At 42.3% G+C, this 17,926-nt stretch overlaps 1 protein-coding gene across 1 annotated transcript in view; it reads right to left on the bottom strand.

Annotated features, from left to right (window-relative positions):
• Positions 1-17,926, bottom strand: part of map2k6 (mitogen-activated protein kinase kinase 6) — a gene marked incomplete at its 5' end in the record, with an annotated part of 79,256 nt that overhangs the window by 27,560 nt on the left and 33,770 nt on the right. The window contains 5 exon segments of the mRNA XM_084322724.1: positions 6,192-6,308; positions 7,217-7,336; positions 8,805-8,918; positions 9,790-9,838; positions 13,716-13,782. Of these exon segments, the coding sequence (XP_084178850.1) occupies positions 6,192-6,308; positions 7,217-7,336; positions 8,805-8,918; positions 9,790-9,838; positions 13,716-13,782 (467 nt within the window).

Raw genomic sequence — 17,926 nt, 5'->3', positions numbered from 1 at the left:
ATTAGATAAAAAAATTTAATCGCCTGACAGCACTACTTATTAACACTTTCACGGCCACTGGGGCCCGTCTAATATAATGGTTGAGGGCCAGCTTTTGTAAACAAACGTGGGGCTTTTTGTACAGCTAAATCTATACTTTATAGTATTGCTATCTGTCCATTCTCATTGTCAATTGAGTCCATAAACCGTCCCTTCAAAATGGCTTAAAGAAAAAAAAATGCATCAATAGGTTCTCATTTTATAGCACCGTGAATATAAGCATTATAGCGGATTTGGTCTAGTATATTTTCTGGAAGGCTAGTTATAGAGCTAATAGCTGCTAACGTTATATCCAATGGCATTTCCGTTTTACAGATGCTACAGAAATAACTCAAAACTGCATATGATCCGGACGATCCCAAAGCATGTATGCATGAAAGGGGGGGGGGGGGGGGACGACGACGTCGTTTATTATTATTGATTACCAATAACCGTGTTCGTCTAAGTAGCCACATACGCTGGTCGGCTGGTTGAGTATCATAGCAAGCTCTGATCGGGCTGTAATTTACGTGAAAAAGATCTTACCATGAGCCGGTGGGATCCCCCCAAGCATTTCCCCATTATCGATCGCCATCTGGTAGATCGATATCTCCTCTCATTTCTGTGGGTCTCCTCTCCGACACCTGACGGTATATGTGACCTAGGCCGTGCCACATAATATACCATGTCCTAAACTTTATGTATCCAATCCTAATATTGAGATATAATCCATTTTCTCCATTATAGATCCAATATGCTTCCATGTGTCAAAAATGCAACAAATCAAAGTCACTTCGCTTTGATTTCTGGCACGTTAGACAAGTTTCCTGCCATCAGATTTTAATAGAGAAAATTATACCAATACCCTACAGATATCCGATGACGGTATCGGTACTTCCCTACGTAATAGTGGTGAAACTATGAATAAAATATTTTATAATGAGCACTTAATAATCAAGTTGAATTACAACCATAAATGTAAAACAAATCTAATAAAATTGTGGAGTTTGGAGAATCGCTGCAACTCTCGCCGTTGAACATGAGGTTGCATAAATGTCTAAAAGTTTGTCATTTAGGGGCACCTTTAATTACCGTTTCAATATGCATGTACTATACTACTATATGTATTCTAGTGAGTGTTTTGTCCTGAATGGACATTTCAGGTTGTTGTGGATTTTAAACTGCTGCAGGTTTACTCACAGAAACAATGAAAGAGTAGATAAATGCACACCAGTCTTTCTGAGGTGTTGGTACTGGCAGCAAGATTCAAATAAGGAGGAATACCGTACACTCAAAAAGTAGCTCCATATAGTTCTTTAATCACCAACATTTCAACAGTTAAAGGGGAACTACGCCGAATTTCAGAATGTTGTTCCTCTGGTATAAATAAGTCCAAAGATATTAGTGAAAATGAGCAACTCTCTCCCAAATCCAAACATTAGAGTGCTAGAACTAAAAACTTGTGATGTCATCAAGTATAGTTTCAAGTTTCTTTATTAGTTGTCATACAGATATACAGAATACTTTTGCATGAAATGCTTCTTTCTGTTTTGAGTGTGCTAGATAAAATAACAAGATAGTATAAAATAGTACAATATAAGTGTAAAATAGAAAGTCAAGTACGTAAACAAGTGTAAACAAAACTAAAATGTTCAATATACATATATACAGTATATGTACAGTCTATACTTCTGTACAGTCTATACAGTCAGCTAATAAACTTTACTTACTTACTTACTTACTTACTTACTTACTTACTTACTTACTTACTTACTTACTTACTTACTTACTTACTTACTTACTTACTTACTTACTTACTTACTTACTTACTTACTTACTTACTTACTTACTTACTTACTTACTTACTTACTTACTTACTTACTTACTTACTTACTTACTTACTTACTTACTTACTTACTTACTTACTTACTATACAGTGGTGTAGAATGGTGAGGTATAGCTTAGGTTGTGGTGCCACCTTGTGGTGGTGAGGTGCAATGAGGTGCATGGGATTGATGTCAATAAATATAAAGTGTGTGTACACAAAAACCACGGTTCGGTACGTACCTCGGTTTTGAAGTCACGGTTCGGTGGTTTTCGGTACAGTGGGGGAAAGTTTGGCTTTCCATGTTCCACTCAGGGGTGATGTAGTGTGCAGTAACTAATTGTACTTGTAGGGCTGTCAATATTCTATATTGAAATTAATAACTGATTTGTTAAATAAAAAATTCAAAAATAATTATATTAGATTGTGAAAAAAACAGCCCCCGGTGGGCGGTTTAGTGGTTAAAATACCGTTGTATTCGTTCGGTACACAGCCGTACTGAACGGTTCGGTACGGTTCGGTACGGATACGCGTACCTTTACACCCCTAGTGTTAGTGTCTAAAGTGGGTAAAGTGGGTGCTACAGTGTGTTGTTTATTTAAAGTGAGTGTGTGCGTGTGGATGTGTGTGTTGTGGGTGTATTTGATGGTCTGTTATTGTTCATTGCTTATTGAGCATCCTGATGGCCTGGGGATAGAAGCTCCTTCTGAGTCTCTCTGTGCTTGCCATGAGACTCCGGTATCGCTTGCATGACCGCAGCAGTTCAAAGAGGCAGTTGTTTGGGTGACTGGGGTCTTTGATTATTCTCTTAGCCTTACCCATACAGCACTTGTTGTAAATGTCTTGGAGAGTGGGAAGCCCCCCTCCAATTGTGCGTTCGGCTGAACGGGCCACTCTCTGTAGTCTGCTACGGTCTTGTGCAGTGCTATTCCCAAACCAGGAGGTGATATTGCCAGTCAGGATGCTCTCTATTGTGCATGAGTAGAAGTTCTTGAGGATCTTCTGACTCATGTTGAACTTCCTTAGGCTCCTAAGGAAGTAGAGGCGTTGTTGTGCCTTCTTGATAACACTGTCAATGTGTGTGGTCCATGTCAAGTCCTCGGATATGTGGACTCCGAGGTACTTAAAACTGTTCACTCTCAACCGGTGCTCCGTCGATGCTGAGGGGGCTGTAGTCCAAGACCCCGACCTCCTAAAGTCCACAATCATCGCCTTTGTTTTGCTGACGTTCAGGGAGAGGCTGTTCTCTTGACACCATCCCGCTAGAACCTTTACCTCTTCCAGGTAGGCCCTCTCGTCGTTTGCAGAGATCAGGCCCACAACTACTGTGTCGTCAGCAAATTTGATGATTGTGTTGTTGTTCCGCTGTGCCACACACAGTCATGTGTGTACAGGGAGTAGAGGAGGGGACTCAGAACACAGCCCTGGGGGGCCCCTATGTTGAGAGTGATGGATGAGGAGGTGTAGTTGCCTGCTCTCACCACCTGGGGTCTGCCCGTCAGGAAGTCCAAAACCCACTGGCAGAGGTCATAGTTCAAGCCCAGGTCCCTGAGCTTGGCTATGAGTTTGGAGGGGACTATGGTATTGAATGCTGAGCTGTAGTCGATGAATAGCATTCTCAAAATAGTTCCCCTGCCTCTTGTCCAGGTGTGATGCTGCTGTGTGCAGCACATGGGCTATGGCGTCCTCCGTGGGCCTGTTGGGGCGGTATGCAAATTGCAGGGGGTCCAGGTTGATGGGGAGGGAGGAACAGATGTAGCCCTTCACTAGCTTCTCAAAGCACTTCATGGCTATGGAGGTGAGAGCTACAGGGCGGTAGTCGTTGAGGCAAGCAGGCTTGGATGTTTTGGGTACAGGGATAATGGTGGACTTCTTCAGACAGGTGGGGATTACATATAAATATGTCAGTGAATACCAGGGCCAGTTGGTCGGCACAGACTTTTAGGACGCGGCCGGGGATACCGTCCGGTCCTGCTGCCTTCCTGATATTCACTTTCTTAAAGGTCCTCCTCACCTCATGTTCTGTTATCCTGAACACTGAGACTCCATCGGCAGTGGCCCCCCCCTCCATTGCAGTGGTTTGTAGGCTGGTGTTGTTATTCACTCAAACCTCGCATAGAAGGTATTGAGATCATTTGCCAAATCGGTCATCGTTCTGAGGCCCTGCCACATACCTCCAGAGTCAGCCTGTTCATACTGAAGTTAAATTTTATCCCTGTAGCGCCGTTTTGCCTCTATTACTGACCTCCTTACGTTGTATCTCGCCACCTTGTGGTCATTCATGTTGCCCGTCACAAGCCCGGCATTGTAGGCTGAGGTGCGCGCTTTCAGAGCTTCGCGGACGGATTTGTCTACCCAAGGCTTTTGGTTTGGGTAAACTGAACTCTAATTGTGGTAGAGGGGATTGTTTCTTCTACCAAAGTACAAACAAAGTCCAGCACTGTCTCCGTGTAGTCATTAATATTGTCTGTTGTCGCGGAACACACTCCAGTCTGTACATTCAAGTGCAGCTTGGAGCGCCTCCTCTGATTCCCCAGACCAACGCTGCACATCTCGCGTTACTACAGGGGCGCACTTGAGACTTTGTTTATACTGCGGTAAAAGGAAAATGGCGTTGTGGTCTGACTTGCCGAAAGGACTAGCAGCTTGAGACTTGTACCCGCTCTTAAATTGCGAGTAACAATGGTCTAGGATATTCCCACCTCTGGTGGAACAAGTCACATGCCGATAGAAGTTTGGCAACACTTTTCTCAGATTAGTGCTATTAAAATCACCCACAACCAGGCGGTCAGGTGGCGTAGCGGAGATTGCGCTCGTCACCAACGCAGGAGATGCTGGGTTCGAGCCCAGCTCTCGGCGTTGCTACCAGCTTGGCTGGCCGTTCATACTAATACAATTGGCAGTATTAGGGGGTGGGAAAGCTGGCGGGTGGGAAAGCTGGCGGGTGGGAATCTGGCGTTGTGGACAGCGACGCCTACAGGTCAGGTCTCGGCGCTTGCTAAGCGGGGCAGGACTTGGTGGAGATAGCGTGCCCTCCCACGCGTTACACTCGACCAATGAGAGTCCTCGCTGCCAAGTGAAAAGAGCGTCACTGGCTTGATGGCGCACGTCTCGGAGGAAGCGTGCGTTCGACATCAGGACACCCTTGTACCGACTCGTGGGAGAACATGTGTACAACAACCAGGTAGGGGAGGGGGGGAATTGGCACAATGACTAAATTGGGCCGGGGAGAAAATCTGAGAAAAATAGGAGAAAGAGTTAGCTGCTTGAAGTTTGTTTACCTCGTCGTGAAGCATGGACAGCGCAACTCCAGTGTTTGCGTGGGGGGGAATATACACTCTGATCAGAATGACCGACGTTAGTTCTCTCGGGAGGAAAAATGGTCGGCACTCGATGGATATATACTCCAGGTTTGGGGAGCAGTGGTTTGAAAGCTCCTTCACGTTGCCTGGATCACACCAATTGTTATTCTACATGAAGGCTATTCCACCTCCCCGCTTCTTTCCGGATTCTTCCTCCGTTCGGTCTTTGCGTGAGTGAAAAAGTGATCGGCCGGTTGAATGCCGTGGTTTGGGACGTCCGGCGTTAACCACGTTTCGGTGAAGCAGAGAACATTACAGTCTCTAATGTCTCTTTGGAATTGAATCCGTGCTCTGATGTCGTCCAGTTTATTTTCGATTAATTGCACATTGGCCAACAATATGCTGGGCAATGGCATTTTGTGCCTCCTGGACCGCAGCCTGTTCCGGATGCCTGCTCTCCTTCCTCGCCGTCTCCCCCCCTTCTTGCTTGGGCCGAGGTCTGGTCCTGTTCTACCCAAGATCTCAGCAGGCCATTGTTGTTGTTCGGCGAGCTGATCCAGAGAGCAATCCAGTTGGTAAGTTTTCCGTAGTCCAATGTCTATCAGTGACTGACGGTCACACACGTTAAATGCACCAACAGGTACAAACAAAACTCTTAAATTAACAACAGTATAATGTCTGAAGCTGCTCCACAGACAATGAACTGGGAATAATTGTATAGATGACAGTGAGAGCACCCAGGAGAATGTTCCGAGGTACATTATCTGTTTCAGAAGTGGGAACACTACAATAGAATAAAGCTAATTTCGAATAAACATTCTGTGGGTCCACAAAATCAGTCTCCCATTCATTGTCAATAGAGCAGGTCCAGACTTTATCACTTATACACATTTGATTCTTACTTCTCTGGTTTCTGGCTTTGGGAAAGAATAGCTCATGTTCACAAACATTGATTGAACTGTCTTGAACTGGAAATAACATGTTTAGTATTAAAAAATGTTAGCGGTGTTCCCCTTTAAGACAGTCTTCATCCGGGCATTACTCACAGAGACGGCCATCTTGCCCAAGATGTCCTCTGGGATGTTCATCCCTTTCTCGATCACCTGCTTGTAAAACTTATCCAGAGATGTGTCCATCAGTTCCATGCAGATCCACACGTCACCCTGGCAACAAGCAGGGGAGGGGGGACAGGCAGGTTGGCAGGGGAGAAGAATTTGGAGAGAGTTTGGGAAATCCGCAACAAAGTCAGGCCACATTCCTGACAGCAGGATCAGCTAACAGGAAGCTACAGTTTTGTTTTTTTCCCCAATGTGACTCACAGTAGGGATATCCTGTCTCACCAGTCGTTTCTGCAGGAAGTTAACCGCATCCGAAAAATCTGGAGAGGATTTTCATTTGGGTTTATTCTGATCCAACACATTGGTGGTTACACCTTTTCTGCTCATCAACTGCACGGAATGCACGATTGTACGTTTACTCTCGCAAAACCAGTGGAGTTGTAGACAACAGAGTGCAGACAGCTAACTGTGTGTATCACCTAGCACACTACGTCACCTAGCACACTACGTCAAATATTTGTCTTGGGAAAAGTCCCATAGTGAAATGCCTACTATGATTGTGCTGTTTAAAAAGGAATCATTAGGTTTTACTTGAAGTTGTGCCATTTTGTTTCCTAATTGATGTAAATAGGAGGGATGGAAAATGCCCACCACAACATGACTGCAGATAGGGGATGTGACACCAAATGAAAGCAAAGGAACAGGGTCTCTATACAGGATTTCCAACCCTTGCGGCTGGGACCCCGATATGAAAATGTGGTCTTATCAAACTAAGAGAACATTCATAATATTTGGTGCCTATTTTAAACACGAAAACTGCAACAAACAGCTTTTCCTTTTGCACAGAAGCCAGAGAAAGCCTTGCCTCGCCTAAGAACTGAATGTTCTTGCACTCTATCAGCAAATGCCAGGAGCCTACAACAAGGAAGGCATCAGATTAAACATTTTAATCTGATTTAAACAAGAGGGTAACAAGAAAAAAGGTAGAGAATCCCTCGTCGATGATGCGATACCTCTCTGAACAGTGCTCCGTAGAAGGTGACTGTGTAGTAACAGTCCACTGTCCTCATGGAGATGTCAAGGTCCATCAGCAACCTCTTCTGCTCCTGAGTGTTCACCGTGGCCCGGATCCGCTACGGGGGAGGACACAAACAATGTACAGATAAGACAACTGGGCAATATGTACAATGGAGGCTCAATACCCTGCTGCTGGTAATGCTACACTAGTTACATATCACAGCCACTCACATTAATATATATATATATATTAGAGCTGGGCCGTTAACGGCGTTAACGCGAGACTAGTATCGTGCGATAATATAATTGACGCCGTTAAAAAAAAATTACAAAAAATTGAAAATTTATTAAACACAAGTACATCTTATTGAACATTATTTTGATATTTCATTACCAATTATCATAGCAAAACAGCTTTTTCAAACAGTCTGTAATGCATTTTGGAAACGGGAGATGGGCTCATGGTGTAATGGGCCACCTGGCCTGAGAAACGTAAGGAGGAAAGAAAAAGTAAAGACTTACATATTTTGAATGCCTTCGGCAGATTTTTTATTTTATTTTTGAGCCATTTTAATCTAGATTAAATCCAGGATTGCAGATAGATTAATCTAGATTAAAAAAAATTATCTATGCCCACCTCTAATATATATATATGTATAGTGAGATGAATACATTCAATAGTACCTAAACACAAGATTTGGGCCACTTATTTGTCATCTGTATTTCATCTGGTAAGACAAGAGTGGAAGAACTTAGCCTTGTGCCAGCCAAACATTCTCAAATATTGCCAAGGAAACCATATAATAACGTACTCCAAATCTAAATGTCACTTACTATTAGATTGAGATGAATATATGATGGTTGTTACCAATACCACAGAACTGATTCAACAGTGCATTCTCAATCTAAGTATTGTTTTCCTGTAGAACAATGAATAAAACTATATGAAAATGAAGTATGATGGTTCCTAGTGACAACGAAATTGTTTAAATCATGCATTACTGTTTTCTATTACCACAAATAAAATAATATTGTTATAAAATTATAAAAAGAGTAATGGTTAACTCAGGCCATCGCTCAGATCGGGAGAATGAGAAATCCTGGGTCTATAGACTATAGTTTTGTTTGCGTCAACTGCACTGATTCACCCTAGAGATTTTGAGGTTCTATGTTCAATACATGGAACAAATTGGATTTGGTTTCCTTATATATTTGACTGTTAAATGGAAAAATGTAAGAGTAGGCTACACTTTTGTTTTGGTAGTTCGGTTAGATTCAAGATATTAATTTGTCATATGCACAGTTAAACAGACAAGTTACTCCATACAATGAAAATCTTACTTTGCTAGTTCCCCCTTCACACAGAATCACAAAATATAGACTTAAACTAGAATAAACAAATATAAAGAAAATGTAATGCTAAAATAAAGAATCTTAAAAGAGAGTCAGAGTAACAGTATAAACAGATTCATAATAATAATAATAATAAAAAAAAAACATTTATAAGATATTTGAATATTGATATGAATTCAAATGCCCCATCCATGGTCACATTCACTTGATTATTTTCTTCCCGACACCCACCTTGACAGCCATGATCACGCCACTGGGCACGTGCCTCATCTTCTCCACCACGCCATACGCCCCTCTCCCCAACTCACTGATCAGTTCCAGATCATCTGCCTTCACTACAAAGTTCTACTCAGGAGGGAAAGAGAGAGAGAGAAAAAAATAACGATTAAAAAAAGATAAACAGTTAAAGGGGACCCTCATCAGGAAGGAATGGCCATGTAAACGAGAGGGGCCTTACAGAGAAAGGGAGGGTAAAGATCATACAGAGAACGGGTTGGTTAGGAGGTTTAGCGGGAGGTTCACTGGGTGCGTTGTACCAGGCGCTTCATCTCATGCAAACAAATTAACACTGCAACTTAACTTTGTTATGAAGTGTTATGCAGGCTGGGGGCATTTCCTATCTCCTGAAAAATGTGCACGCTCTGAGATGGGCCTTTGTTTGAGCAGCAATCCTGACAGTAGTTGGCAAGGGCTTTGAGCTATGGAGAACTATAAATAGTTGAGTTTCCTTCATTATTGTGGAAAGATGCAAAACTTGTCTTCTTTGCACAATATCAAGAGGAAAAGAACACCAGTAACTATAAGCTCGGGCCAATGACAGAGTGTATGACAGAAAGTGGGCATCTTTGCCAATGGAAAATTCCACTTATTTGATGAGTTTAAAATAAATATCTTTACTGCCTGGCAGGGCAATAAAATGCATTCCAGTCTTGCCTACAATCAGAAGTGTTCAAATCGGCCATAATGTTCACTGGGGCATTCTTTACAGCGAAGGGACCCTTAATTGAGCCAAGCTTTTGAGACTTGGGGAGGACCTTACTCAACCAAAAATACACTGGTGGTGATGCTGGTGGGGGCTCTAGATACTAAAAGGAGTCCAGGTTTATAAGATTTATATTTCATACTTGTGTGTAGTGGCTTTGAATGTGTTTTTGAAAAGGGTATATTAAAAATAGGAAATAATATTATGAGCAGAAGCAATGAGAAAAAAATGTACCTTCTCTCCGATGGTTACGCAAGCTTTCGAATCCAAATCTCTGGGGGGCCTGCAATACAGATAAAGACTTTCATTAGAATTAGTTTTGAACAATGCTTTCAGTGGATGCAACAACACAGTATGTGAGCCTCAACCACAGCGCGAGGGAGAGGGAATACACAGCATTCAAATACATTTTCTTTTATTATTACCATAAAGTGTGCATCAGTGAAAGTATATACGTCTCAAGACCTCCGTCCTTCAGGAGACTTCACTTGCCGAGTTAGAAAGGTAAGTGGTCCTGTATTATTCCCCGCGGGAGACGAGGGCCGACGGTCTAACTAATCAAATCAAATCAAATTTATTTATAGGGCCCGACAACACACGTTAATGTCCCCATGGGCCGTACAGGTCTTCTTTAAACAAGTCAAGAAGACAACATAACAATAAGTCAAGAACAACTTAACTCCCGCACTGAGCAGCACTCTGATTGACTCTGTTGTTAATAGTCTTGTTAATGGTAAATGCTAAATGGACTGCATTTATATAGCGCTTTTATCCGAAGCGCTTTACAATGTATGCACTCACACACGCAGAGCCAACCCTGCTCATCTCGGGGGCAGTTAGGGGGTTAAATGTCTAGTCTGCCAAGGACACTTTAACGCGCTGCCAAGAGGAGCTGGAATCGAACCGGAGACCTTCAGATTACAAGACGACCGCTCTACCTCCTGAGCCCCCATGTTAACACAGGCGTACACACTAAAAGTAGTATGTATGCAAACAAGTATGATTTGGGGCCCAAATGTATTAGAAGAAATACTTGTTCAAGTGCCTGCATGAATAATGCTGTTTTAAAAATTAAAACTAAACCTTTTATCACGGTGTGATGAAGTGGGCTGGTCTTCTCTGCCAGAGAGGTGAATTAAACATTGCTATCTGTTTATCATTAAGGCCATTGCCGGGAAATTACCACCTTAATTATATCACAATGTTGCTATATTGGAACTATGGACCCTATCTGACACGCTCAGATGACGCCCAGAGTGCAGAGTGAGCTTGGAAATACAGCCTTTTGTTCTAATGCCCCAACTTCTTGGAATGATCTTCACCTCAAATCAAAACCTCTCTAATCTACGGACAAACCTCTCCTTTTCAGTCTGTGACCGTTTTAAATTTTGTTTCCTTTTTTTGCATCCGTGATTTCCTATTTTCCTATGTCCTATTATTCTAATCTAATCTAATCTAATCTAATCTAAATCTAGATCTAATTAATCTAAATTGATTTTCTTTCCCTTATCTTTATTTAGTTTGTATCTGTTTTAATAGTACGCTTGTGAACATTTCTTGACTTCATTGAAAACGAGAGCTTGCTCTCAATTTATTTTCATCTGCAGTTCCTCGAAACCTTCAAGTTCAAGTTCAAGTTTCCTTTATTGCCACACAACCAGGTTGGTGGTATTCTTGATCGGTACAGAGTGGATACATAAAACAGTACAACATGACAATAAATACATAAATACAGCACAGCACGACACAGCACAACATAAACACACAGAAGAATCTAGTCCATCGGTCAGGAGCTTGGTTAGTGTGGGGGCGGAAGGGGGAGAGGGGGCCAAGGGAGTTCAGGGTCCGAATGGCGGTAGGGAAGAAGCTGTCCTTGAAGCGGGTGGTTTTTGAAAAGATGGACTTAAAGCGCCTACCTGAGGGCAGGGGCTGAAACAGGGGGTGTGCTGGGTGTGAGGGGTCCTTAGCATTTTTTCTGGCGCGGGTGGTTGTGCGGGAGGTGAAGATGGAGTCCAGGGAGGGAAGGTCACATCCTATGATTTTGGAGCCCTTATTAATGATGCGCTGAAGTTTTTGAATGGAGAGTTTTTGTGCGGAACCGTACCAGACTGTGATTGAAGAGGTGAGTATGCTTTGCATGATGGCGGTATAGAATTGGACCAGCAGGTGGCGATTGACCCTGTACTTCTTCAGTTGCCTGAGGAAGTACAGGCGCTGTTGGGCCTTTTTTGTGATGTAGGTGATGTTGGTGTCCCATTTTAAGTTATTGTTGATGTGGGTGCCGAGGAATTTGAGTGAGTCCGTCAGAGTTATGGATTGGTCAGAGATTGATAGTGGGAGTTTGTGTGTTTTGTTGGCAGATCTGAAGTCGATGGCTATTTCTGTAGATTTGGAGGTGTTGAGCAGGAGGTTGTTGATGGAGCACCATCTCGCTGCTCTGTCCACCTCTCGCCGGTATGAGGTCTCGTCGTTGTTTGTGATCAGGCCGAGGATGGTGGTGTCGTCTGCATATTTAAAGATTTTTACTGAGCTGTCCAGGGAGATAAGTTGGTTGGTGTAGATGGAGAAGAGCCAGGGGGAAAGGACGCAGCCCTGTGGGGTAGGGATGCACGATAAGTATCGGGCCGATATCAGCAATTATGGCGTCATCCTGATAAACCCGATAACGTTATTAATAGCTCCGATAATATAATATATTTTTTGGTAAAAAAAAATGCGGTGTGGGTGAATTGGGATGAAGGGCGTTTGTTTTTTACTATCGGCTCCTCCCGTTTTGCCAGTACTGTGGTACGACTGATAGCGTGTGGTTTAGGAAGCGGGCGTTTTGCACAAATCCAGCGCTCCCTTTCTTGGCTGTGACGTAGCCACGTACATTTCTGAAGCAGCGTGGACGTAAACAACAAAGATGGCGTCGGTACTCGGAATAGTTTGAGGAAAAAAGTTTGCTTGCTATTTGTAACAAATGCAATGCAGAAGTTCCACGAGGAGGGAAAAGGGCAACAACTAACGGCGCTGCATGGCTGGTTGCTGGCTAACTAACGTAGCTACTCATCCCGGGAGCTAACGGCGCTGCCTGGCTGGTTGCTGGCTAACTAATGTAGCTACTCGTCTCGGGAGCTAACGTCTCTGTCTGGCTGGTTGCTGGCTAACTAATGTAGCTACTAGTCTCGGGAGCTAACGTCTCTGTCTGGCTGGTTGCTGACTAATTAACGTAGCTACTCGTCTCGGGAGCTAACGCCTCTGTCTGGCTGGTTGCTGGCTAACTAATGTAGCTACTCGTCTCAGGAGCTAACGTCTCTGTCTGGCTGGTTGCTGGCTAACTAACGTAGCTACTCGTCTCGGGAGCTAACGCCTCTGTCTGGCTGGTTGCTGGCTAACTAATGTAGCTACTCGTCTTGGGAGCTAACGCCTCTGTCTGGCTGGTTGCTGGCTAACTAATGTAGCTACTCGTCTCGAGAGCTAACATCTCCGTCTGGCTGGTTGCTGGCTAACTAACGTAGCTACTCGTCTCGGGAGAAAACGGCGCTGCCTGGCTGGTATGTATGATTATTATTGTATTGTGATATGTTTTGTTTCATGTTGAAAAAAAAATTGGATAAAAAAAAATATATATACATTTAATCTTTTTTTTAATAATACAATAAATATCGGTTATCGGTATCGGTTATCGGCTTGAGGAGCATAAAGTTATCGGTATCGGTGTCAAAAAATCAATATCGTGCATCCCTACTGTGGGGCACCAGTGCTGAGTGTCAGGGAGTGGGATGTGAGGTTGTTCACCTTGACTTTTTGGGTTCTCTTGTTGAGGAAGTCATCTTTGAAAGTCCCACCAGAAAGAACAGCAGCAGAGATGACGCATTTTAACAGGCTTGTCGAAATGTCGTTCTAATAAACTATTTGCACCCGCGTTGGGTGGAGCGTCAGGCTACCACCCTCATGTTTTGAAAAAGGGTTAGAACCCAGATGGAGGTTTTTAAGGTGTTGAAATATCTTAACAGAAGGGCTGTTGTCAACTATGGCATTTTACTGACCTGCTAGTTTGCGCTAGTCAGACCAAACGGTTGCAAAATTGACCTAACGAGTTACAGGTATGATTCGGGGGCTAATGGAGATGTTATCGAGTTGTGTTCTGGTTGTGATGTAAGAATAAAGAGTCTTACGTTGGAGTGTGAGGAGGCTGCACAAACACCTCCTTGGAGAGCTTGAGCCCCGGCTTCCTCTTACCTGCTTGGAGACAACAGACAAGACAGTGGAATTAGAATGGTTAGGACTCAGGAGTGTGCCCAAGGCAAGGTCCAAGCCGCAGAGCAATACAGAGAGTTGTTAAGACAGCTCAGAAAATCTGCGGCTGTGAGCTCCACTGCATACAGGACATCTATAACAGCCGGTGCATCAGCAAGGCCCGGAAGATCATAAAAGACCCCAGCCATCCCAACAACAGCTTGATCCAACTGCTGTCTTCCGGGAGGCGTTACTTACCGCAGCTTCAGAGCCAGGTCCAGCAGGCTCAAGGACTCGTACTTTCATCAAGCCATCATCAGACTCATGAACACTATTTAGTAATTCAGATTTTATTGTACATATTTATGTATTTAGTATTTTTTATATTTTAAGTACTTTACGTTGAATTTATTCTACTGTTGCACTTTTTATATTAACCACTCTCAGCACTGTCACCTTTTTCATACATCATTATTATTAGGGATGCACCAAATGGGAAATTCTTGGCCGTAACCGATACCGAAAATAGGAAACAGTTGGCCGAAAACTGAATGCCGAAAGGCCGAAAATTATTAATATAAATATATATATAAAATGTATTTTTTTTGTTCAGCTACCTGATTATGGCAAAAGACATGATTATGGCTAAACTTAACTTAAATAATATTAATAATCACTATTATGGGTCCATAAAACATTTATTCAGCACTTTTGAATGCATACATTAATTCCAGACTGACTGCTGAAAGATTGTACAATTTAAACATTTTCTCTTTGCATACAACAAAATGTGCATTAAAAAAAGTGCATTTTCTTTTCTCTGTAGGATAACTACAACAAAGTGCATTCAGAACAAAGCCAAGGTGCTTTAAAACTGCATAAAGATCTGCATAAAGACACACACACGAGAGGGAGAATAGCTTATAGCAGACTAATGATGTTACTGTAGTGCAGGGCTATTCAACTGGCGGGATGATTCTGACCGGCCCGCCAAAGATTACATGATAATAATAAAAAAAAAAAAAAAAAAAAAAAAACTAATAATAAGCTATACACAGCCTAAACTCCCGTGCTGAAAGCTAGTAAACACAGCATCCCCTGCTGCCTGCCTACCCACAACAGAAATGAATTGATGCACACTGCATCTCTATAGCTTAGTCACAAACGTGATTTATACAGAGACATTTGACAATTGCCCATTTAATGGTTCATACATACTGTATAAAGACAACGGAAATCTATTTTATTTTTGTTAAACAGCCTACAATATGACATTAGTTCTAGATTATGATAGGCTATATATAATCAGTCACTCATCAAAATGTTTTCTAGGTTATTACATCTCAAACTAATTAGGCCCTCTGCTATGACAAATACAACCATACTTTTTCTACCCCATGATTTTTTTTAACTACAGAAGTCTGCTGTATTTGGCTCACAGAGTGACTCCCCCCACTCAAGCAATCTAACCTCCCAGCTTTTTTTGAGCAGCATATTAAGTACACAAATTAGTCCAAAGATGATAAAAGGCTCAACAGGGCAGTCGCAGAGTTCATCTGTGTGGACCAAGTTCCAATATACAGTTGAGAAAGCTGGGTTCAGAAACCTTGTACAGCAACTGTTTTGAGTGCAAAAGTATCGAAAGTATCGAAATTAATATTGGTATAGTATCGAAACTAAAATGTTGGTATCGTGACAACCCTAGCACCAGCACATAATTTAGGTGCACCCAAAAAATGTCACGAGCCTTTTGCCGCTGCAATAACACATTTTAAGCGTTACCTTTACCATTACCTTTTTTGTCAGTTCCCATACACATTAGTAATTTCTTAAGATGTTATGTAAAACATTGTTATCTCGCAAAGTCCAATCCTTCACTTTTGTATGTCTATTTTAACGCATTCAGCTCAGCTCCAGTTAGAGCTGTCCCCAAGCCTGTTTTGGGGATTTGAACATTCGCCAGGGTTTTTCGAACAGACATTCGAACCATCATTTTTAATCATGCAAACAATTTGCTCCTAAATACTAATAGTCTTTCGGGTATTTTATTTTGCCACTTCCGTCTGCGCCTCATTCCAGCGTACTTGACTTACTCGCAGGTTTTTTCTAGTTAAGTACTGTTGAGTAGGGCTGCAACTAATGACTATTTTGGTAGTCGACTAATCTGTCGATTATTATTTCGATTAGTCGACTAATCGAAAAACAATTATATATTAAAAATAAAATAAAAAATTATACTTTTTTTTTTTTCACTACCTATCTTTGTGAAAGTGGCTTCTCAGCTGTGGTCCAGCTGAAGACAGAGCAGAGGAACAGATTGGACATTGAGCATGGCCTCAGAGTTGCTTTGAGACTCTTGTCAGGACCAAACAACATCCCCAGTTATCCCATTAATTCCCCCAAACTTACTGTCGGTCTGTTATGTTAAGCTAAGAAGTCTTCAGCTGGCTGGACCAGAGCTGAGAAGCCACTTTCACAAAGATAGGTAGTGCAAAGTCGATTATGTCGACTAATCGTTACAGCCCTACTGTTGAGTATTGACTTTAGGCACATAGCGCACATAGAGCACATTGCTGCGGTTGAGTAGTAGTACCTACTTACTGGTCACGGGAGGTTTCAATAACGTTTGAATGATAATCCATTTTGTGAATCCATTTGTTGAAACAACTTTGTTGGCCGACGGCTCCTGCTATCTTAACGTTAGCAAGCTAAAACTAAAGGGCTGCGCTCTAACGTTACATAGCTTAATTAACGTGCATAACATACCTGTGTAACGTTAAGCAGCTTGTGTTCTGCTGGGAAAGCATCAGCATCACTGCATACACTTTGTTTAATCCAAACGTCCATTCAAAAACGTATTATGAAACCAGTATGAGACGCTGTGCTTTTTTATCGTTTTAATTAGGAAAGTTGATGCTCACATGGCTATTTTGTTTAGCCCGTCATTCAGCGAATAAGAATGTAAGGGTGATGATCAGAGCCAATTAGAGGCAGAGCGGAGCGGGTCTTTGAAGAATGCACATACACATGCTTTATTTCATCTCCTGTGAGGGATAGCTGTCAATCCCTGGTCTCTGTGGTTAATTGCCTCATGGGTCGGCAGGTGTGTGGGCTTCATTGCACCTGATTCAGTGCAGCTGTGCCTATGGCAATGCTGAGTCTATTTAAGTTTGGATCTCGCAGTGTCAACTGCTTATTAATTTCCTTGTGTTGGCTATCCTTTTGGTCAGGCTTATAATAGGCCTAACAAAAATAATAGTTGGTTTCAGGTTGGTTGTCAGTTTGGCCATGGGTAGGTAGGGAATTTATTTTATTTTATTTTTTTATTCTTTCCCACGGCGACTATGGATAGGGAATTTCTTTATTTAATTAAAATGTTCACAACAACATGGATGCATGTACTCTGCCAGCATGTTTAATATCCATAATACTAAATGTTTGACTAAGATTTCTATGAAACTTTATTCTAAAAAAAAAAAAAAAAAAAAAAAAATCTGATTTTTTTTTTTTTTTTTTTTTTAACTATATGATTTTTTTTTTTTTTTTTTTTTTTACTATATAATTTTTTTTTAAAACTCATAAAATATATTGGGTCGCACCTAAATCGGCAGGGTCGGTCGGCAACCTGAAACCAACCATTATTTTTGTTAGGCCTTATATTAAAGTGTAGTGCTGCCCTATTCAGCATTAGCCTTCTTTGTAGCCATCCTTGTTTTCGGCTACTGGCTTATTTTATACTTTATTTTATAGAGGCTGAGCCCTTTATGGTAGTGTGTTCTTTTGGAACCGTCCTTTGCACATAAACTCCCTTGGTGGAGGTTTATTGTTTTATGTTTTCAATATAAACTCTGTTTTTAGGAGTTGCCTTTGTGGCTTATTTATTTTTCTACAATACCTCTTTAATGAGTGTCGTCCTGGGCGGCTACGTGGTGCAGTGGGCAAGGCGCTCACCACGAATACTGGAGACGCTGGGTTCGCCTGTTCGAGCCCAGCGCTCCACATTGCTTTCAGTTTAGCTGGTCGTCCGTACTAATACACATTGGCAGTATTAGGGGGTGGGAAACTGATGGGTGGGGATCGGGCGTTGTGGACAGCGACTCCTACAGGTCGGTTGGTGCGCCTGCGCAGTAGAATCAGGAAGCGATGGGGG

Source organism: Notolepis coatsorum (assembly GCF_963971535.1).
Source record: "Notolepis coatsorum genome assembly, chromosome: 10".
NCBI classification, from domain to species: Eukaryota; Metazoa; Chordata; class Actinopteri; order Aulopiformes; family Paralepididae; genus Notolepis; species Notolepis coatsorum.
Note: the sequence above shows the minus strand (reverse complement) of the source record. Positions and strands in the feature narration are given on the sequence as shown.